General features: G+C 46.5%; 1 protein-coding gene across 1 annotated transcript in view; it reads right to left on the minus strand.

Annotated features, from left to right (window-relative positions):
- Positions 1-18478: 18478 nt before the first annotated feature.
- The window catches only part of ZC3H3 (zinc finger CCCH-type containing 3), a 777623-nt gene continuing 772325 nt past the window's right edge, over positions 18479-23776 (minus strand). Inside the window, exon 12 of the mRNA XM_029592180.1 lies at positions 18479-18793. Coding sequence (XP_029448040.1) covers positions 18762-18793 — 32 coding nt within the window. The 3' untranslated portion in view covers positions 18479-18761. The remainder of the gene's footprint in view (positions 18794-23776) is intronic.

A 23776-nucleotide genomic window follows, 5' to 3' on the forward strand; every position in this document is an offset into this window, starting at 1 on the left:
CCAGAGGAGCTTTACATGATGGGGGGGCAGAAGACTGATGTGCATGGACCAGAAGAGAGATCTTGGGTGATAAGAGTCTGATGATTTGAAGGTAGTGAAGCAACGTGACATGACAGTGACTAATGCCAGAGAGCTGCATAGAGAGGCATAACCAGCAGAGAAAAGGAGGTGATAATGCCCCTGTATAGGTCATTGTTGAGGTCTCATCTGAAGTATTAAGATCACTTCTGGAGACCGTTTCTCAAAAAGGATAGAGCAAGATGGAAGTGGTCCAGAGAAAGGCAACCAAAATAGTGTGGGGTCTGCACTGAAAGATTTATAAGATGAGACTGGAGGGCATAAATATGTATACCCTGGAGGAGAGGAGAGACAAGGGAGTTATGCTGGATATGCACTTTCAATGCATATCCAGCATAACTCTCTGCTTCAACAGAAGGGGGAATGAATAAAAGTGGATCTATTACAGACAACATCCAACAAGGACTGAATTACATAGTCTGGGTAAACAAATAAGCATGGGTGTAGCTTGCTCATTGCGGCAGTTTCTACCCCTAACTAATTAAGCTTGATATTTCACTTAGATGCAGTTCCAACACTGCTCTCTACATTAATGGTGGGGGTGGAAGGGAAATAGAACCAAAAGGTTACTAAGAGCCAAGAGTAACAGATAAGTATGAGAAAAAAAAAAGTGCGAAACTTTCTGGGCAGACTGGATGGGCCGTTTGGTCTTCTTCTGCCGTCATTTCTATGTTTCTATGATACAGACCTTCAGATACCTGAAAGGTACTGATGTACATGAATCAAACCTTTTCTGATGGAAAGAAACCTGTAGAACTAGAGTTCATGACATGAAACTCCAAGGGGGTAGACCAAGAAATATTTCTTCACAGAAAGAGTGATGGATGCATGGAATACCCTTCTGGAAGAGGTGGAGAAGACAAGAATGGTGGTGGAATTCTAAGGGGTATGGGACAAACACAGAGGATTCCTAATGGCTAAAGGATTGTGTGGTGAAACAAGTTTTGCATGCTCTGTGGTTTATTGTTCTGCCCTGTGACACTTCTCCCCAGAGAGCTCATTTCCTCTATGCTGACCTGCAGGTGGTGATTGATCTCTGCATTATAGTTCAAACAGAGGCTTTGGATGCTGTCTCGATTCACCTGGAAGGTTACACAGCACATACAGCCCAGCAACCCTGAGGAAATGTAAGACTGAAACATCCTTCAGTGCCATTGGCCATAAATCCATTACTAGTCAGAAGGCCATTGGCCAGAAATATAACTTAGTATTTTGTGCACTGATTGGCTCTGCAGACCGAGCCAGTCCTGAAGGCTCTGGAACTCTCCAGTCTGGGGTGGGATTACAGAGGGAGCAGATCTGTGCCGAGGCCACTTCAGTTCCTATGGACAGCCTTTTTCTTGATCTCCTCAGGCACTAGAAGTAGTGAAAAGTGTTTAGTTTGTACTGTGCAGTCCTCGTTCTTTAACCTATTTCTGTTTGCAAATTTAATGTTTTTCTGTTCACTGTTCTTATTTTTTGTTAATAAACTTATTAGTCTGTTAGCTCTGCCTGCTTTGGACTGATTAATGATCCTGGTATTGTGTGTATTTGGCCTGTGGTGTTTTTCTAGGAACCACGTGACCCTTGGGTAGTGTGGGGTCCCAGTGTCCCTTGAAATCACCAGGGGATAGCTTGTGGGTGGGGAACTTGCCCAGAGGCAAAAGGCACCCAGTTGACAGCTGGGAAGTTGCCAGTGTAGGAGTACATGAACAGGTGAGCCTGGGACGTGCTTGGCAGGACTCTCCGAGTGGCCACAGGGTTACTCTGAATAAGTGTTAGGGGTGGTGCTGTGGCATTATGTGACAGATAGAATTGAAGAAATGGAGAAACCTGTGTAACATTTCTGAATGGGAGAAACTTGCATGGAGTAGCAGTTAGATGAAGACCTTAAACAACTTTGGGGCTTCATCTGCTATCATTTACTGTGTTACTATCATGGCTGGAAACAGTGGAGTCAGGCAGGTATCATGGTCCAGAATAGAAAAATCACACAGGTTTATCACAGCCTGGAGTGGAAAAGTCATGCAGTAAAGTCAGGCAGGTATCACGGTCCAGAATAGGAAAATCACACAGATTATTACAACCTGGAGTGGAAAAGTCATGCGTCACAGCTAGGAACAGAAGAGTCACATGGTCCAGAGTGGAGTCGTCATGCAGGTATCTGGGCTGGAAATGGCATCAGTTATCACTGCCTGGAGTGCACTTAGGCAGCAGGGCCCAGAGAGGAGAAGTTGCGCAGGACAGTCACGCGGGTAGTAGGGCCTAAAGCAGAGGAGTCATGCTTCATCCTGTGAACAATATCCAGTCAAGTCCAGCTGAGGGTTAAGCAGGCCCCGGCCTCTTGAAAACCCACAAAAGACATGTTTGCTTTTTTTTCTCAAGTTGTCATGTTGTATTATCTTATGTTTTCATTTTTGTAAACCACTGATGTCTTGAGGGAACTGCAGCCGATGAAGTCAAACCATGCTAAGGATGAGCAGAGCACATGCGGTGCCTTTTACTTACTCCGAGCAGGGGCATTCCAGGGGGCGGAGTTGGGACTTATGCAAATACTTTTTTGTCTTTAAAAACTAAGGGCCTGATTTTCAAAAGCATTTACACGCTTAAATGCAGTTTTCCTGTGTAAGTGGGCTTTTGAAAACTGCTACAATATGTTGCAATTGAATTGTCCATAGGATTTACCCACATTAAACGCACTTAATGCAGTAAATGGCTTTTGGGAATTGCTACGATAGTACGTTACATTTACGTGCATAACTCCTTTGAAAATTCACCTGGCAAGTTTAAGTTACCCTGCACAAGTTATGCACTTCCCGTGAGGTGATTGGTGTGCAGGCTCATCCAATTATCCTGGGATTTTCAAAATAGAACTGCATGCATGGATTCACTTTGAAAATCCCAGGTAAAGTCTGGGTGTACCCTATGCGGGGAGCCTGTACACTTTCCTTTGGGGAAACATTGGAAAGGAAAAGCCGTCCGTGCAGAGTCGTGCCTGCCAGGGCGAAGGTGCGGCAAAGGCAGATGTCGGCTTTCTCTCAATCTTCAGCTACCGTGACGAGCCTTAAAAATATCAAATCGTGCATGACGTGGATCGTGCTGACGGCAGACTAAATCACAGGCACTCACTGCGAGTGTGATACATGAAGACCCTGCAGGCCACAGCTGGCTTGTAGTAAATAAAGCGGCATCTCTCCTGCTGATCTTTATTGTACGGGGAGATGGATGAACAGGCTCCCTTCCACCTCTCCTATTCTAAAGTTAGTATGAAATACTCTACCTAATGGATTAAGAGAGATTACTTTTTAAGGTATGATATTTTGCTAAAAAGCAGATCAGAGCCACGTCCGGGGTGGATGGGCTGAGGGCATGAAAGCTCCCAGCGATACCAAGGCAAGGCTGGAACATTTTGCCTGGGGTTGTTCACGAGAGCCTGGGAGGCATTCTGAAAATCAAATGGGCTTTTATGCAATGAAGTGACTTGCCCAAGGTCACAAGGAGTGGCAGTGGGGATTTCCTGGTTCATCGCCCGCTGGTCTAACCGCTAGGCTACCCTTCCACTGGACTTCTGCAGGGGATTCCAGACAGTCTTTGTCTCTTATACCCTTCCACCAGAGGTGGGTCCCGGGCACCCGTTAATAATGGCCCCTCCTGGGGCCCCGGCATCCAAAAAGTGTTTATAGCAATCTCCAAGCTCGGATATCCAGCCTTAGACTCAGCATCAGAAATGAGACTGGGAGGGACCTAGTATTAAAATGTCTTTATGGAAATAGGGTCATTTACCATGTGCTGTAATACAATACCAGGAAAAACTGTATGAGCAAAGCAGGTGGCAGGTGCACAAGGGAAGGAACATATTACAAAAAAAAGCATATCTGCACCCCCAGGGGAACAAGCTCCAGTCACACCCCCACACGACTGTGCCAGCTCCGGATTCTGGTGCTCAGCTGGGCCCTGCTTGGACTGCGGATTAAAAAAAAAATAAAAATCAGGCCTCGGTTACTCCCAGGTTTTCCAGTGCCAAATAGATTGGGAGAGGCCTCCACGGTGCAACCTGGACCGAATTATTCTCGGTGCGGGGGGCTCCAGGCAGCTGGTGATGCAACTTTTATGCGTAATTCCAATTTCCTCGCAGGCTGCATTTGTTAAAGTAATTAGTGAGTTTGAGATGGCAGTGGGAGGGGAGCGGGAGAAATGGATCCACTTCTGGCTCAGGAATGTTGCTACTGACGTCATGGCACCGACTGAGCATGCCCAGTGCCAACCTATGTCACTCTTAAAGATAGCCCACAGACACGTCAGGGTGCCTTCACTCAATGCTTTACTTTTACTTGGAAGCCAAATGGAATTACATAGGACAGGGGCTCATAGGTTTAGGTTTAGTTCCTGCCTTCCCCTCCCCTGATCTTTATTTTACACTCTGTGCTCAAACCCCATTCCCCAGGTGGGATAACCAGGTGAGACTTTGGGATCCCTCATTGGCTGGAAGGGAAAAAATCCTCTGAAGAGCAACGTTAGTGCCGTTCCGTGCCCTGGAGGGGCTGCCAGGATAGCTACAATCATCCTCTCCTTCCCTGGGCTAGAGAGAACCCCTTTTGTGGTACCTCCCCCGAAGCCTGACTCAGCCAAATGGATAGAATTAGATCACTTGCCTACCAGAGCCGGTGCAAGGGGATTAGGCACCCTAGGTAGCCCCCCCTCCCCCACAACTTACCTACTGATGGCAGCTCCGGCACAGCACTCCCTTCATTGGCAGCCCTGTATCTGGCACAGCGCTCCCTCAATCTCTTCCCTCATACTTTGCCCTGCATTCCCCTCTTAGCTCACCTGCCCATAATACCCAGCATCACCTTTCTCTCTCTCTCCCCTCCAGCACAGCATTGTCCTTTCTCTTCCCTCCACTCCATACCTAACATAATACACCAGCAACACTCCAATCTCTTTGCCAGTTTTCTGCATATGAAATTGTGCCCCTAGTGTTCCCCCATACTAACTTTAGAATTTACCTGTGCCATACCAGGCTAGATGTCTGATCTATCTTAAAGGCCTTAAGGAGAGTATGCTCTATGGGTGGGATACTGCAGGGCAGCTGGAGCTCAGAGGGCATAACCAGAGACTGAGTAATAAGAGCTGGGATCCAGTGGGGATGACCAGACTAGGCCCGGGTCTCCGGGAGGAAGGTAGCTCCTGTAATATAACACTGTCCAAACTCTGAGCTGAGACGAAGCAGTACAAATTGAAGGTGAATATAGTCTACTGTTGTGTATATGATTGAAGCAGTGAATAAAGATTATGTTTTAGGAAAGGTTGGACTCTGACTAGTTCATGTCTCCAGGCCTGTGGGAATCACTGCTTGTTCCCACATATGGTGTCATGCATGTGATTTTTTTCTAAAGCTTTGCACAGAAGAAAAAACCCAGCCTCCAAGAGAATGTCTGTTTTGAGTAAAGAAAGTTGTGAAGAGGACCTGTGGTTCTAAACATTGTAAAGAACACAGGGGGCCTGTAGCTCTAAAGTACAGAGCACAGGGGTGCACAGAGCATGGTAGCTTGTATGAAGGGTGTGGCTCAGAAGCTACACTGAAGGAAAAAAAAAGTTTAAAAGTTTCAGGTACAGAGGAAACGGAGTAGGTTTGGTTGCAGAGACAGTCAGGACGTGGTAGGTTTGTACCAGCTAATGGGAGAATCCTGGCTGAAGGTAGATAGGGATTAAAAGTGATTTAGTTAATGCAGGTTATGCAAGCCTTTTAAATATTGTTTTTGCCTTAAAAAATAAAAGAGGAAGGAAACCTGGTGCAGCAGAGCTGTGTCGAACAGGGTGGTCCTGGAAAAGCTGCCAGAGAGGGCTGTGAGTGCAATGAATGGAAACAGGGCGGGGCCCTTTTCCAGCAAGTTTCTCTGCAAGGAAGGTATGCAGCCATGAGAAAATCTGGAGTGGAGGAGCCAGGCTACTGCAGCACCAGAATGTGGAAGTCTGAGAGCATGATTGAAGAAAGCTGGCAAGCACTGATCCAGAATCTCCAGGAGGGAGAAAGGTTACAAGAGAGCCTTGCAAGGAATCAGTGGGCCTGGGCTGAGCAAAAACGGAACTAGTAAATACACTGGTCAACGTCTATTTGGAGTGAAGCCTTGTGGCCTTGTCAAAAAGTGGCAACTCAGAATGCCAAGGAGGGGGCCCTACAGAGTGGCCAGCAGGTTGTAACACCGATTGGCCAGAGAAAGGCACTATAAATGGTCTTGAGGAAGACCCTGGAGAGTGTCCAAACACTATTGAGAGTTCAGAGACTACTCCTGTGAGAAGCCCAGAGAAGGGAGCTGTGAAGAACCCTGAAAGAAGGGTCACAGAGAGCCCTGGAGAAGGCAACACAGATTACCCAGGAGGAGGCAGTAGTGAGAAAGTGGAAGTCTGCACTACAGGAGGTCCTGAGGAAGACCCTGTAGGGTGCTCAAACACTACCAGGAGTCTAGAGACAGCTCCCGTGTGAAGCCCAGAGAGAGAGGGCAGGGAAAGGCACGTGAGAGATGCCATGGAGAGACCAGAGGGTGGTGCTGTGGAGATCCCAGATACTGAGGCTGCAGAGGAGCCAGTGACCAGCATGGGCGAGTGGGCAGAGTGTACAGAGAAGGAAACTGCAGAGAGCCCAGAGGGAGGCGCTGCAGAGTTTACAGACAAGGAAACTGTGGAGAACCCAGAGGAAGAGTCCGCAGAGAGCCCATAGGATGGCGCTGTGGAGACTCCAGTAACTAAGGATACAAAGTAACTAAGGACACAGAGATACCAGATGCCAGGAAGTGTGCACATCTGAATATAGAGGAACCAGCATTGATGGTTCCCCAGTTGGTCCATAAAGCTCCATTAGTGTGGAATTCAAACTTGGAGCAAGCAAAATACTTAAAGGACTGGGGATGTGCACTGCATGAATGGCATACTGGGTGGTGGTCATGACGCTGTTGAGGGTAAACCTAAGAAATGGGGGTGAGCATGTTGCTTGGTCCCTGTTCCCAAACGTAGCAGGTGAGAAGCTAGAGGAAGGGGACTTAGAGGTCCTGGACTCTCCTGGATGGCATCCAGGAGGGAGTAGTCACCTGGACTACCTTAAATGTCTTAAGGAGAGTATCATCTATAGGCAGGCTCCTGCAGGGCAGGTGGAGTTTTAAAGGCATAACCAGAGACTGGGGAATAAGAACTGGGATCCAGGTGGAGATAACCAGACCAGGCCCAGGTCTCCAGGAGGAAGGCAGCTCCTGTAACATAACACTGTACAAACACTGAACTGAGACAAAGCAGTACAAATGGAGTAGAGAGAGTACATTGTCTGAAGATAAAGGCAGTCTACCTTTGTGTATATGATTGAAGCTGTGAATAAAGATTGTTTTAAGAAAGACTGGAGTCTGACTAATTCATGTCTCCAGACCTGTGGGAATCACTGCTTGTTCCCACATTGCAGTACAAGCATCCTCTGTCCAACCCCAACTTCACTTAACACTGCCAACTGCTCAGCTTTCTCTACCCTGTCACCCACTCAGTACATTCTTCATCCCTCAACCACTCAGCATACACTCTCCCTGCCCCTACAACACACTCTCAACCCCACCATCTTCTCTTTCTCTGTACCTTCACCTGCCCAGTACCCTCTATCCCAGGGGTGGGCAAGTCCGGTCCTCGAGGGCTTCAAACCAGTCGGGTTTTCAGGATACCCCTAATGAATATGCATGAAATAGATTTGCATACAACTGAGGAAGTGTGTATGCAGGTCTCTCTCATGCATATTCATTAAGGATATCCTGAAAACCCGACTGGTTTGCAGCCCTCGAGGACCAGAATTGCCCACCCCTGCTCTATCCCTCTGCAGTTACCCAGAATTCATTTCTCTTCCTAACCCCCCATCTAATGTGGAAGCTTCAGGTCTCTTTCCTGCATTCTTCAGCTTCTGGTGAGATGGGCACCACCAGTGGACCTGGGCCTCTTCCTGATATTTGGCTGCTGGTGGGAGGCTCTGCTAGCAGCCCTACCTCCAAACCTCTTCCTATTCTTCTGCTGCTGGCAGGGTGGGCTCCACCAGCAATTCCAGGATTTTGCTGCCCCCAACATTTTGGAGTTCTAGGTAGCTGCATAATTTTCCTAATGGAGGCAGCAGCCTGTCAGTTTGTAACACTTCTTACACCTCCTCAGCCGTGCCCTCTGGTCACAGGTTCTTCCAACATAGCTCCTGGCTCTGTGCTGTATCCAGTGATCATAACTAGGAGGGAACCACAGCTCCTGAGCCTTTATACAGTCCCTGCATCCAGGCCTTCCTGTGGTGCTGGCTGATGACATCATCATTGCCTGAATATATCAGAAAGCTCAGTACAGATAGCCAGTGCCTCAGCAAGAGGTCTTTCTGGGATTCCTCTGTCAAGGTGCTATTGGTGTGATGGGTCCTGCTTATACTTCAGGCCTTGCCTGCTTTGTGGCTTGCTCTGCCCCTGCTTTCTTGCTTGTTTTGTCCAACATCTCCTTTCCTTTGGACTGACTTCTTGCTGCTGACCTGGCCCTTGATGTTATGTTGCTTGCTATGTGCCCTGACATTGGCTTGTCTTGTTATCTTTGCATTAACTCAGCCAGCTTTGACCTCTGCCTGCCTCTTGTATATGGCTGAACTCTGTCAGCCCTGAGCCTAGTCCATGCTTGTATGAACTAGGCTATGCTAATCTGACAGTGGCCCAAGGGCTTACCTTCTTGCAGAGTGATAGTTCACTGAGGCCATGAGTTCTACTGATGTGCCTTTGCCCAAACTCACGCAGGGCCTGGTGCAGATGGTGGAACACGGTACCGGATTCCTGCAAGACCTCATGCTCTGCATGAATGATTTACAGACTTCCAGGCCCATGGTCTCCCCTGCTCCTGCACTCCCGCTGGTGCCAGTACCAGCTTTGGCTCCACCTTTGGCCACTTTGTGCTTGTCACTGCCACCTTGCTATGATGGCGATCCCAAGGCCTGGCAAGTTTTTATCAATCACTCAGTGCCTCACTCAGTTTAAGCTGTAAGCTGCCAGCTTTGCCTCTGACTGGGCCAAAGTGATTTTTTTTTTTTTTTTAAATCATTTTGCTACTTCTTGGGTGTCTCTCTTGTGGAAGAGAGATGATCCCATCCTCTGATGAGGGTTCCTGGTGTAGTTTCAGAAGGTGTTGGATGAACTTGCCCAAGCCTCTTCAGCAAGCAAAGCCAAGTTGCTCTGCTTGCGTCAAGGCCCTTGGATGGTGAGACAGCACGCTGTCCAATTCTGTACCCCTGCTGGGATGAAGAGGCACAGACTCGTTTTCTGTCAGGGCTTATGGGAGAAAAAGGATGAGCTGGCTGGCCTTGAGACTCCTGCCATTCTAGATGACCTTATTTTTTTTTTTTTGTAACTTTCTGTTTATTAAATCAACCATGTGTAAACAACTTAATACAGTCAATAGCACACATTAACATCGGAATAACAGACATCAAGTCTGCACCATACATGATATAACATAAAGACACCACCAACTTGACTCCATTCTAAACAGAAACTGCAAAGCATCCGGTTAATGTTATATTCCCCACTCCCCCCCACCCCTCCCACCCCTAGCCCAGTCCTCTAAGCTGTAATATGCATCTTCAGGAAGAAGTAGACCAGTGTTGGTAAGGTTGCCAGATTTTGTGGAATTTCGCCAACGTATCCTTGCTTAAAGCCGTCAGGTGTTCCATGAGATAGATCCATTTCAGCCTCTTGAGTACCGTCGAAAATTCAGGAGCCTTGTGCAATTTCCAATGCATTGCTATCTCACCCCTCACCGCAAAGGCCACAGCCCGGATAAAGGCACTGACCATCGGAGAGCGTTGTTCATCTGGTATATTCAACAGCATTTCCTTCGGGCTGAGTTGTATGTCCAACTTCAATACCTGTTTCAACCAGGTTGCTGCTTGGTGCCAAAGTGGAGTAATAACCGGACAGGTCCACCACATATGATAAAAATCACCCTCCAACCCACATTGTCTCCAACAGGTAGAGTCTGGACGCAACCCCATCCTCTTCAATTTAGAAGGAGATTGATACCATCGAAATAACATTTTATAACTGTTCTCTAATAATTGAGCCGCTATAGAGCTGCGACTGATAGCTTTGAAGCAAGCTTCCCACTCCCCTTCTGTAAAAGGAGCCCCCAAATCTTTTTCCCAAGCAGTGATATGCCATACCGAGTGTGACACCGCCCCATTAAAAAGGGTATAGAGTTTTGATATCACCCCCCGTATCTCACATGCCTTTTCACAATACCCTTCAAGGAGCGTCTTGCCTTTAAGCATGTCCCTCCGAACCTCCTTAACATACATAAAATGTCGCAGCTGTAAATATGCGTATCTATCTGTCTCCGTCAAATGGTAGGTTGCACATAAATCCTCAAAGGATTTCACGCCGGGAGCCACCCACAATTGACCCAGTGTGGTAAGACCACTTCCGGCCCAAACCTGAAAGGTCTTCCCCACCCGCCCAATGGCAAAAGTGTCACACCCCTGAATCCGCGTGGAGAAGAAATGTTGCCTATCCCCCACCAATTGTCGTCTCCACCGGCGCCAAAGCATCAACGTATTAGCTAAGCAGGGTGATAAACTATGCAAATCAAGAGGAAGCCGGCCTCCACCCCATAATAAATCCTCGACCACAACTGGAGTTATCATAGCCCGTTCTATCCTCACCCAAGGTTTTACAATTTTACAATTATGGTAATCAACCACCGCCCTTAATTGGGAAGCTAGATAATATCGCAACAAATTGGGCACCCCCAATCCACCGTCCAATTTACGCTGATACAGGATTGCCCTCGATACCCGGGGTGGCCTCCGTTTCCAGATGAATGAAAAAATTTTAGTTTGAAGCCGCTTTAAATAGGGAACTGGCACCGAACATGGTAAAGTCTGGAATAGGTATGCCAGACGCGGAAGATAAGTCATTTTAAGCGCTGCAATACGCCCCAGCCAAGTAAGAGTCAGTCTATCCCAGGTTTGTAAGTCTTTGTCTAACCTTTTGTTAAGTGGCGTGTAATTCATATCAAACAAGTCTTTATAGTCAGGGCCCAAATGTACTCCCAAATATTTAACTGAGTGTTTTGCCCACTGGAAAGGGAACTTTAGTTTCAAAGTCGTGACCACATCGAAGGGTAAGCTGATAGGCAAAATCTCCGATTTATCTGTGTTGATCTTAAAACCGGATACCTGACCATATGCCTCAAGCCTCGGCATTAGGCCCGTCAGCGAACCTTCAGGTGCTGTCAGGGTAAAAAGCACATCATCCGCATATAGTGCTAGCTTGTAAGTATCAGTGCCCACCGTAATACCCTGTATGCTGCTATCCAATCGTATGAGTGCAGCCATAGGCTCTAAACAGAGTGCAAATAGTAAAGGAGATAACGGACAGCCTTGACGTGTCCCTCTCTGCACTTCAAAGTTCGCCGAATAATTCCCGTTTACTTTAACGCAAGCCATGGGATTACAATATAAAGCTTGCACCCACGTCAAGAAAGGACCTCCCAAGCCCACCTTCCTCAGAACCTGAAACAGGAAAGGCCAATGCACCCTATCGAAAGCCTTCTCGGCGTCCACCCCAAACAACACCGAGGGAACTCGATGCGATCTCGCATAGTATATTAAATTTACTACTTTGCGGATGTTGTCACTGGCCATTCTGCCGGGCATAAATCCAGCTTGATCTTCGTGTACCAGAGTCGGGAGAACTATCTTTAAGCGATTAGCTAATATTTTCGCCAACAACTTCAGGTCTATATTAATAAGGGAGATCGGACGATATGAGCTACAAAGCATGGGATCCTTACCAGGTTTTGGTAGAATAGTAATGCCTGCCACGTTCGCCGCCGCAGCAAGCTGACCGCCCTGCCGGAGACTATTGAACATATTTGCTAAAGGACCCGCCAATTCGTCCTTAAATTTCTTATAGAAAAAGGGAGTATAGCCATCCAGTCCCGGGGCCTTTCCTGATTTCAGGTCAGAAATAGCACTAGTAATTTCCAATATGGAGATGGGGCGAGTAATACTATCCATCATTGAAGCATCTAGACACGGCAACTCAATCCCGTCCAAATAATCCCGTATATCACCCTCAGTAGCAAGATCCTCCCTTTTATACAAAGTAGAAAAAAACTGGTTAAACTGAAGTCCTATGCTCTCTCCATCCAACACTATGGTCCCGTCAGCTGCTTTAATTTTAGTAATTTGGGACTGGGTGACTCTCGCCTTTAAAGCGTGCGCTAGGAGCTTCCCGGCTTTGTTACCGTGCTCATAATAAGTTCTTTTAGTAAGATCCATATGATATGTAATTTCAGCCGCATCTAGCTGCTGAATTTGTTGCCGAAGATCTCCCAATGTTTCCAATAAACTCTTACTCGGCTTCTGCTTATGGGCTCGTTCGGCCACCTCTAGCTTGCCCTGTAGTTCAGAACGTTGCTTAGCTTTTTGTTTCTTGTGGAAAGTCGCCAGCGCTATTAATTTTCCCCGAAGCACTGCCTTGAGGCAATCCCACAGCACTACGGGCGTTACGTCCTCAGCAGTATTATAAAACAAATAATCTTGAATGGCCAAACGGATTTCCTGAACTACCGCTTTATTTTTAAGCAGCGAGTCATTCATTCGCCAAAATCTGCGACCCCTCTTTAAACCCGCCATATTGAAGGACCACCACACCGGAGCATGGTCAGACCATACAATACTACCTATCCCCACATCAGAAGTGGCCCCTACTAGAGTATTATCAATTAGAAAATAATCAATCCGGGTATAAGAGTCATGAGCCTTAGAATAAAAGGAATAATCCTTTCCACTAGGATTACGGTCCCGCCAAACATCAACCACTTTCCATTTCCCCATAAAGGAATGTAAGGCCTTCTGATCGACCAAGGAGTAGTGGCCCCCGCCTTTGGAACAATCTTGCGCAGGGTTGATAGCTAAATTAAAATCACCACCAACTATCAAGCTCCCGCTAGGAAACCGGAGCAGCTGGTCATCTAAACGTTCCAGAACGTCTCTCTGGCGGACATTAGCATTATAGAGAGATACCAAAGTGTAGATAGTCTGACAAATAGTCAAGGAGACTACAATAAATCTACCATCAGAGTCCCGGTATACCTTGTCTATATGAGCGGGGAGATCCCGAGAAATCAGTACACCAACCCCCGTATATTTCAACTGTGGCGTACAAGCTGCCAGAAAAATGTGAGGGAAGTGTATGGATTGTAATAGATGTTCATGTTTCTTACGGAGATGTGTCTCCTGGATAAGCAGAATACTAGCTTTGAAAGAAAGAGCCTCTTTGAACAGTCTCTTACGTTTAGATGGGTGATTGAGACCCTTAACATTCAGGGATAATATCTTAATGGTCATCATAATGGAATAACCATCCTGACTCCCTCGAGCTCATGATCCTCACACGGAAGGCTCGTCCAGCCTCTGTACCCCCGGGCCACAATCTGCCACAGATCCCCATCCTGGTACCATGATTTCCTGTTTCTCCACAGCCTACTAGCCCACTCCATACACCCCAGAGGCTTCCCTGTCCCCTCCCCCCCAACCCCCCATTCCCCTCCCATCCCCCCCTTCCCACACCCTCCCCCCATCCCCCCCATACTAGACCCCTGCCGAGTAAACATCGACAGGATGAGCTGGAGAAGTAAGTGAAGTCCCCCCCCCTCCTCCCCCCGTAGCTTCCACTGGAAACCAGCTAAAACATACACATAACATCAAACAGATTTAAACAGGTTAACGCTAAATAGTAAGCAACCAAAGTAGACCATCTGAAAGTGGAACCCCAACATAGATAGGTAAGACCACTGCCTGCAGTCCAAAACTGCACGAGGAAGCCAAGAAGAAAAATGGCCGCCGTAGCTCAGTCCACACCGTCAGTCGTTTCGCCGCGATCCAAAGATTTCCTCTGCAGCCGGGAGCCCGATTTTCCCACTCTTTGCCATCTAGGTCTTCCCGGCCCCGCGACCCTCCGGAGGGGAATCTCATCAACAGGTACAGGTAGTCCCGCCGCCGCTAAAATCGAGGCCGCTGCCGCTGTATTCTTAATATGATGAGTGACGCCATCTTTTGTAAAGGCGAGGCCCACAGGATATTGCCAGCGATATTTCAAATTTTCCTTCCGAAGCAGAGACGTCACGGGCTGTAGTTCCCGTCTCTTTTGAAGTGTGATCGCCGCTAGATCATTATAAATCGCCACCGTCTGGCCATTCCAACTGATATCCCCGAGCTTGCGCGCTTGTTGCATCACCGCGTCCTTGAGGCGAAAACTTTGCAGGCAGGCAATAATGTCTCGGGGAACATTGGGGTTCGGAGCCCGCAACGCCCGGTGTGCTCGCTCGATAATGATTTCCTCCCCAAACAGCTCTTGAGGCTCCGTGCGGCTGTCGAGAATATGCCTGCATAAGTCCTGCACCGTTCGACTAACCTCTTTATAATTATCAGTTTCGGGTATCCCTCTTATTCTAATATTAGAGCGACGTGATCGATTCTCGAGATCCTCGAGTTTCAAAAGGATTTCCTCACTCGTCGATTGCAAATCTGTAACATCAGTTTTAAGACGCGATACTTCAATTGCCTGCCCCTCCACCATATTTTCCGCATCTTCAACCCGGCGACCAAGCTCGCCTAGTTCAGAGCGAAACTCATTTAAAGCATCATGCATATCCGTCTTTATAGATTTTAAATCTTTTTGAATTTCGGTGAACCATTGTTTAAAATCTGCTTTCGTGGGTTCCGAAATCAGTCCCGACATACTCAGATCTGGAGCGGCAGGGGCCGTATCAGTTGGCTCAGTGTCAGTTCGTGTAGCCCCGTCCGCCATCACCTGATCTCCGGCGTCCGGTATCGCGCTCAAGGCCGCAAATCTGGAGCCATTCGGGTCATACGCAAACGATTTTAAGTCCATCGATTTTTTCCGCTGTGTCATCGCAAAGGAAACTATAATCCTCTGGCTTATCACAGAAGTGAAAAATTAGCCGGTAGTGCTCAAAAAAGCTGAAAAATAACGGGGTAGTAGAGGAGCTATCGCTTCAAGCGACCATGCTGTAGGGCTGACGTCACTTCCCCCCCTAGATGACCTTATTTTACTGTGTCTGAAGGTGGCTATCTGCTTTCAGGAAAAAGCCTGGGATCATGACTCTTCATGATGGAATATAAGCCTGGCACCCGATTTCCAGAAGCCCATGCTGGCTGCGGGCCAGTCCTTATCCCAGCTTTCTATTGAGGATGAACCTATGCAGTTGGGCCAATCTAAACTACCAGATGAGAACTGCTGGGGGAGGTCACTCAGGCATTATTTCTCTTACTGCACCAAGAAGTGGGGGAAACTTCAGAGCCTAAGGTTGATGGGAGAGGCAGCCCGGAGGATTCCTCTTTCCTCTCCACTACAGCAAACTGTCGGATCGGTATCTGTGGATTCAAGCACTCAGAGCTTCTTTACTAAACTATTCTTGGACTCCGAGGCCACTGGAAATTTTATGGAAGAGGTTCCGGACCAACGGTTCCACATATACCTCTGATCCCCCTGAAAAGACTCATCCGCATTACCTCAGTAGATGGGGAGCTCTTGACAGGGGACATTCGTTACACCACTGAGCCTGTAACTTTAAGGGTAGGACTACCACATGAAGAGCGCCCTTCGAAAACTGGTAAATCCAGCACTCCTCGGTCTATCTTGGCTGCAGCAACATCGTCCTAACATTCAGGCTGATGCAATAATCTGAGTTTTAAAAAAACTGTGCTGGTTTTCAGAGCATATTTTTAATGCTCAGATTAAATATTTTTTCAATTCCCGAAGCAGTAGGCTAATGATATACAAATGCATTGGGAGTTAAAAAAAAAAAAAGCAGCAAAACTGTAAAGTGTGCATTTGGCATCGGCCGAACCTCGATTTTAACTCAGAAAAGTGGGGGGAAGCATCGTGGTATTCTTGTTACTTTCCCTTCTTCACTGGGCATCTGAGCTTTCACAAGTCTGCGGCTCCTTAATCTTCTGATCTTCAGGACTTTTTCTGGGTAAGTGATGGCAGCTGCCACCACTTACCTGGATAAGTACCGATCTATCCAGTTATCTGGTAGCGGTGAGCTAGTTAGATGGATAAGTATTTATCCGGCTCTTGAAAGGGAAAGTAACAGGAATTGCAGTACTCTAGCAACAAGGGAAAGTATAGCCAATAAAAAAATAAAGTCAGGCTCTGGTATCATCTTAGAAGAGGCCACCCAGTCAGTGACCATTTTTACTGATCACAAGAATCTTCTATACCTATAGACCCCCAAATGGCTCAACTCCCACAAGGCTAGGTGGACCTTATTTTTTGCTCAATTTGACTTTTGTCTCACTAACTGACCAGCAGAGAACATGACAGCTGATGCTCTCTCTAGGTCCTTCAACCTGACCGATACAGAGGGGGAAACCTGATACATTGATCCAGCTAAAGTAGTTGCCACCAGGTTCCTGTCTCCAGTTATGCTCTCTCCAGGAAAAAGTGGTCCCAAAATATCACCAAGGGAGAGCTCTTGAGTGGGCCCATGACTTGAAATTAGCCAGTCACCATGCTGAGCACAAGACCTTGGAGCTCATCACAAGCCACTACTGGTGGCCCAATGTGAGCAAAGGTGTGACAGCACATAGATTTCTGCATCAACTGCACCCAAACTAAGACCTCTTGTCAGTATCCCTGGGGTCTCCTTCAGCCAATCGCTTATAACAGAGATACTCTGGACACACACTGCCATGGATTTTATGATCTACCTTCCTCTGCCAGGTATAGCATGGTCTATGTGGTTGTGGACAGATTCTCAAAAATGGCTCCCTTTGTGCCTCTCAAGGTGCTGCCCACTGCCTGTCCCTTGCTCATCACATACATAGGCTGCATGGACTCCCCATATAGGGGCTGATGCAATATGGTGCCCTGAGCAGTACGCACTATTAACCTGCAGTCGGACGACGGTAGAATAGGCGCTAATCAATCCCATAATGCAATAAGTGGATTAGTGCATATTCAACGTGCATCCAAATCGGAGTGAGTCTAAGAGCGCTCATCACATGCAAATGCATGTGAATGAGGCTATTAGGCATTCACTCCCGATGCAAAAAAAAAAATAATTTGTGTCTTGGACACACATTTAACAGTCATCTATTAACGCCTGCCTGGAGCATAAAATTTTTTTTTAGAAAAGCAGAAAAAAATGCTTTTCTGTACTGCCTCCTACTTAATATCATTGTAATATTGTTGTGATATTAAGTAGGATGAAAAATAAAAGAAATAAAAGTAAAAAAAAAAGAATTAACAGTCGGACCCATCACAAAAACCGACGCCACATCTTAGTGCTCCCCAATCAGTCTATTCCTCTGCAGTCCTGGTAATGGGGGCCAGACCATGTCAACGGGTCTCAGGTTCATGGACTGATGGCTAAAGTCAGGAGCCGGGTGGTGCACTCATCAACAAGAACAATAAAAAGGAGAATGCTATCTAACATTACTACAGGGGTCTTAGGGACGAGAAGATTTGGTAGCTGTAAGTCTGTGATATCGCCCACCCTTCCCAGGTACAGCAGCTGAACAGAAGGTAGATAAAGGCACACAACACGTGTGTTGACCCACGGGGCTCACCTGTTAAAGACATGAAATGTTTACTTTTGAGGCACGGTTCCTCTGTCATGTGTAGTGCAGCCAATTCCCCTCACCTACAGTCCAGCAGGGCCTGAAACCCCCTCTGTAGGTCTTGCCCTGAAAGTTCTGACTCAGTTCTGCCATTGCTGCCTTGTGACCAGCCTAGCTGGGCAGTCACATGACCGCTGCTGGGTCTTTTCTGTCATTAGGATCACACTCTACTGAAGACACAGGGATTAATTATAATGCTGCCTGTCTGATTCCCTTCTGATATTAAAAACCGCTTTACTAAATCAGCAGCCAGCCTTGAAGACCTTTCGATCCACAGGGCTTTTCTCACAGTGACTCCTAGATCCATCCGGCCCCCAGGGCAGCAGGGTTCTTCTGAAGAGAGCGGTCACGGAAGCGCCTGCAACTTCCCCGACTCCGCTGTGTCTGTATCACAACAGGGCAGGGAAACAACAATCCCCGACGGCTGCACAAAAATGGTGCAAAGGCAAACTCACTACAACACAGTACTGATGGGTTCTGAACCCTCTGCATGATAACAGGCCAGATGTGAAGCCGGAAGGCATGGGCTGCTTCCGGCTGAGGACACGGCGAGCAAATGAAGTGAAAGGGAACTGCACCTAGGTTCCAGTCCTGTCCACAGCAGGAAACATTTCCTAAAAAGCATCCCCAGAAATCCCCCCCCAAGGAGAGGGTGTGAAGCCCTGACAGGTGTGTGCGCGTAAAAACGCAGATGTTCCCAGGACTGGCAACATACAAACAGCAGAAGCAAATGAAAAATTGTTTAATTCAACAGTTTAAAAATGTTTATAAAGCCTTTAGAAATAAAACGTCTCTATGAATTTGTACAAACTACAATGGTACTTTATTACTCATGCTGTCAGGTGCCTTAAAAATGATGCAAAATCCTAAAGGAAAACCCACACAGGCACGCTGCTGCTCGGGCAGGGAACTGGCCACCCCTGGGGACAGTGCTTGGCTGTTCGGCAGTGATCTTGGCTCTGGAGTCGTCAGGGAGGCTGCAGAGGGGCCTGGATGCCGGCCTTTCAGCTCACAGTCTTGGCTTGATCTGGAGAGGTTTCCCTGTAAGGAGAGAAAGGAAAGGCATCAGTCAGGGATCGCCAAGGCCGAGGTCAGCGTAATGCCAGGGGGTTCGTCGCACGACCTGCGGGAGAATCGAGCCGATCTTACATAAATTCTGTAAAAGCGGCAAAGCCCATTTAAACCGTGTGTGAAGGCAGGAAGCGAGCGCACGGTGGCTCCTGGAACGGGGTCCAAATTTACTCCTCCCTCAGCGGTCAGGCCTGCACAGCAGGTGAGGCGCAGCTGCCCCAGGGTGCCGGCGAGGTGGTACTTCGGCATTAAGGGTTTTCCCTTTGGGGTGGAAAGGTGGCAGAAACACAGTCTCATTTACAAAAGGGCCACCTGCCCCCTACTTTCTAATTCCTCTGCTTATTTACCCAGCAGAACATGAGACAGTGCCCTAAGTTATGGGATAATGTTGTGCTTCAGGGGCACTGACCTTCAATGAATTCAAGAAGTGCCAGCAGGCCCTGGCGTATAGGGCTGCAACTAGAAAAGGACTTTGCTCTATTACTTGCGTATCATTTGGCTCTGAGCATTACACGCTGGGAGGTCAGTAGGCGATCTGCTGCCAATCAGAGAGCAGACGCTTTTTCTATCACCTTATAAATAAAGTGGTAATGAACTCCGGGGCGAATGTACACCCTGGAGGAACTTCTTGCGATTGATTTGACAGGCTTTGGCTCCAGCCCAGACTGCTGTGCTGGAAAAGCAATAGAGAGTAGAAGGCTGGCTGAGCGGTCTCGGAGCACGGATTCCCTCAGACGGATTCTAGTGACTCAATAACCAAGGCACAACATCCTAAAGATTCGGCAGGTCTATTCTAACAGCAAATGGGGTGAGAATCAGGTCATGATTTGCCTTTGATGGTATTAAATACCAATAAGCAAGTTATAGCTACAAAAATATTATTTTTTTTTTTACCTTTTACACAAACTTCCATTGCTACTACAACTTACTCAACGTATGCAGCGCTGTACAAAACACACATAAGAGACCATCCTTGCTTGGTAGAGCTTGCAATCTGATCAAGACAAACACAGGACGGGGATAATCAAGACAAACACACAGGGCAAAAGAGTCTTTGGGAATTTCTTTTATTAAGAACATGGTTAAAAATGAATAAGGCTGTAAGGGGCACTACATACACGAGTCTCTGAGCAGTCATATCATCAGTGTCTCAGGAGAGAGAGGTCTTCCCAGGCCAGCAACATCACACCAAGGCACTGTGACAATTACATGGAAACCAGACGATGTGGGAAGAAGTGCCAGCTGCATCCTGGACACATTTCAACAGGCACTTTCTGGCTACCGTTCAATTAGTCTTTTTCTGTATAACTAAACAAGTCTCTTTCTAATCCAACATCTTTCTGGGCTGCTCTGCTAGGAGGCCCACAATGAGTGGCGTGACGAGCAGGAAGTAAGCTGGGTAAAAAGCACCCGCCGGGTAATCTTAGCAGGGACATGCGGCAGGGCTTACCAGGTAATTTTAGGACAGGGATTGCCCCAGCCAGATTTATTCAAATAGCACTGAATATCCGCGCTACTGGCCACGTTCCTGAAATGCTCTACGACCTCCCTCTTTTTACCTTGATAAAAAGTTACTTGGCTAAAATTTTGCTGGTTAACAAAGTGGGATATTAAAATCTCAGGGCTGTGTCTGGGTAACTTACATTTATCCAGACACAGCCTTTTCAATACTGAACTTTGTGTTTCTCGCATTTTATTTTATTTTTTTTAACAGGATGAATAAATTTTAGAGAAGCTATTATGTACCACATGGTAACGTAGTAATGGTGGCAGAAAAAGACCATCTGTCCATCCAGTCTGCCTAGCAAGTTTCTTATGGGAGTAACTGCTGCTCCATGCAGGTTACCCCCAAGCTTTATGTTAAGGGTTGCAATATTTACAATCAAAACCAAGCAACTGTCAAACCCATAACAAAATTACTGCTATCAACATTTTAAGGGGTAAGCAACTTTCTTGATGATTCAGACAATGCTGCTTGAACGTGCTTTGCTTTTTAGACTCGGCTGTAGAAGTAGTCTTGCGCTTTTCCCCTAATGTCTGCGTATTAGTACCCTGGACTGTAAAAGTCAGGGCCCAACATTGGTTGTCAACTGGCTCCAATTCCCCTACCCTCCACCCCCAATAGCTCATAGGTGTGCCGCTCAATATTCCTGCAACATTTATCCGGCTAACTTTGGCCTACAGCCAATAAGCTGTGACATATCCTCACCAGTTCAAGGGGCAGGATGAAGAAACAGACCATGAAATGCTAGCAGGTATTAGAAAGGCAATTAAAACCAGCAACACAATAATAATAGGAGATTTCAATTAGCCCAGTATTGATGGGGTGAATGTCTCATCAGGACGTACTAGAGAAGTTAAATATCATAAATGACTGCTTCATGGAGCAGATGGTCTTAGAATCGAGGGGGACTGCTACTTTAGATCTAGTTCCCAATGAAACCAGGGCTGGGGCACTGGTATTATGCAGCCTAGGTGAGCCTTCAGTCTCATGCCCTCCACCTTCACACCTTCCTATCAGGAACAGCTCTGGCCCAGCATCAACCCTTCACCCTCTGCCAGCTCCTGTATCCCTCTCCCTTTCCTCCCTCTTCACAGTGTGCATCCTTTTTCATATCCCCGTCCAACATCTCTCCTCTCTTCTTCTCCCTGAGGATCCTCCTCTTTCCCCCTGCTTGGTATAGCAGCATTACCCCAATCTCTTTGCCCAGTACTCACCCCCTCTACCTGACGATAACCCTCTCTCCAAAGCTGCCCACCCAACCAGCTTCCTCTCTTTCTCCATCCCCCACATCTATGCAGCACCCATTACCTTCTCTCTTGCGGTGCCATGCCTTACAAGTGGGTAGGCAGCACCTGCAGGTTTTTGCTACCCCCCCCCCCCAAAAGATTTGCACCCTAGATGACCCTGAGTGAAATGCAGGATTTGGTGCAAGGGGTTACTGTGATAGGGCCATTTGGCAATAGTGGTTGTAATGTAATCAAATTTGACATAATCACTGGAGAGAGGATATTAAGTAAAACTATTGGTGTAGCATTTAATTTAAAAAAGGGAGGCTACAATAAAATATGACAGTAGTTTGAGAAAAACTAAAAGGAGAAACTGCCAAGCTTAAAAGTCTGCCTAAGATGCGGGGATGGTTTAAAAAGACCATTTTGGAAGCCTGGATAAAATGTATTCCATACATTGAAAAGGTCAAAGGACAACCAAATGATTGCCAGCATGGTTAAATGGTGTAGTGAAAGAGGCTATTAAAGCCAAAAAAGCATCTTTTAAAATCTGGAAAGCAGGTCCAAATAAGGAAAATAGGGACGTGCATAAGCACTGGCAGTTAGATGTAAAACAATAAGGTAGGCCAAGAAATAATATGAAAAGAAGCTAGCCACAGATGCAAAAATACTAAAACTTTTTCAAACATATCAGAAGCAATAAATCTGTGAGGGGGGTCTGTTGGATCACGAGATGGCATTCAGGAAAGATAAGGCCACAGCAGAAACACTAAATTAATTTTTTGCTTTGCTCTTTAATGAGGAGGATGTTGGGGAGATAACCACCATAGGGACATTCTTTGATGGTGGTGATTCAGAGGAAAATGAAGCAAATCACTGTTAAACTAGAAGATGCAATACCGAAAACTAACAAACTAAATATTAATAAATCACCAGGACTGGATGGTATTAATCCCAGAGATCTGAAAAAAACTTAAATGTGAAACTGCAGACCTGTTACTGTAACTTGTAACCTATCATTAAAAACGGTCACAATACCTGAACAAGAGAGGGTGGACAATGTAAGGCCATTATTTTAAAGGGCTCTGGGGGTGATTTGGGAAACTAAGGAGTAGTGAGCCTGACATCAGCATTTGGCAAAAAAGTAGAAGCTACGTTTAAAACCAAAATTACTGGTTAAAGACAGACATGTATTTAGCAATTTGTACCTTACTCATTTATTAGTGTTTGAAGGTGTAAATAAACATTTAGATAAAGGGGAGCGTGTTGAATATTGACATTTCACAAAGTCCCTCATAAGAGATTCCTCAGGAAATGACAAAGTCATGGGATAGCAGGCAGTGTCCTATTGCAGACTAAGAACTGGTTAAAAGAGAGGAAATAGGGTAGGACTAAATGTTCAGTTTTCCAAATGGAGAAAGGTCAATAAAGGAGTGCCCCAGGGATCTCAACTGGGACCTGTGCTGTTTAACATTTGTATAAATGATCTGGAATAGAGAGACATGAAAGAGGTGATCATTCCTGCAGATCACACAAAAATATTCAAAGTACTTCAAACACAAGCAGATTGTGAAGAATTGGAGAAGGACCTGGGCATTTAAATAACAGATGAAATTTAAGGTGGACAAGTACAAAATGATCCTATCTGTATGCTGGACTCCACATTAGATATCACCACCTAGCAAAAGCATCTCATCAACTCAGGGTGTGGCAGCAGCCAAAAAACAACATCAAGGTTGATTCTGAAAGGAATACAAAACAAAATTGGGACTATAATGGGGCCTCTGTATTGATCCATGGTTTGACTGCACCTTGAGTAATGTGCTCAGCTCTGGTTGGCACATCTTCATGAAAAGGTATAGTGGAACTAGAAAAAGTTCAGAGAAGGGCAATAAACAGGGGAGAGGCAAGGAAAGGCTAAACAGGTTAGGGCTCTTCAGCTTAGAGAAGAGACAACGCAGTCGACCCAGGATTACAAAATCATGAATGGTGTAGAACGAGTTAATAGGCCAAATGAAACTAACTAGTAGCAGATTTAAATCAACTACTACATCAACAAACAAGTAAACTTTGGAGTTTGTCTCCAGAAGATGTGGTCAAGGTTAGTAGTATGTCCGAGTTTAAAAAAGGTTTGGATAAGTTTCTTTAGGACAAGTCCATAAACAATTATTAGCCAGGGAGACCTGGGCTTCTCGATGTCTTGAAGTGAACAATGGAGAACGC

This window comes from Rhinatrema bivittatum, chromosome 2 (genome assembly GCF_901001135.1).
Source record: "Rhinatrema bivittatum chromosome 2, aRhiBiv1.1, whole genome shotgun sequence".
Taxonomy (NCBI): Eukaryota; Metazoa; Chordata; class Amphibia; order Gymnophiona; family Rhinatrematidae; genus Rhinatrema; species Rhinatrema bivittatum.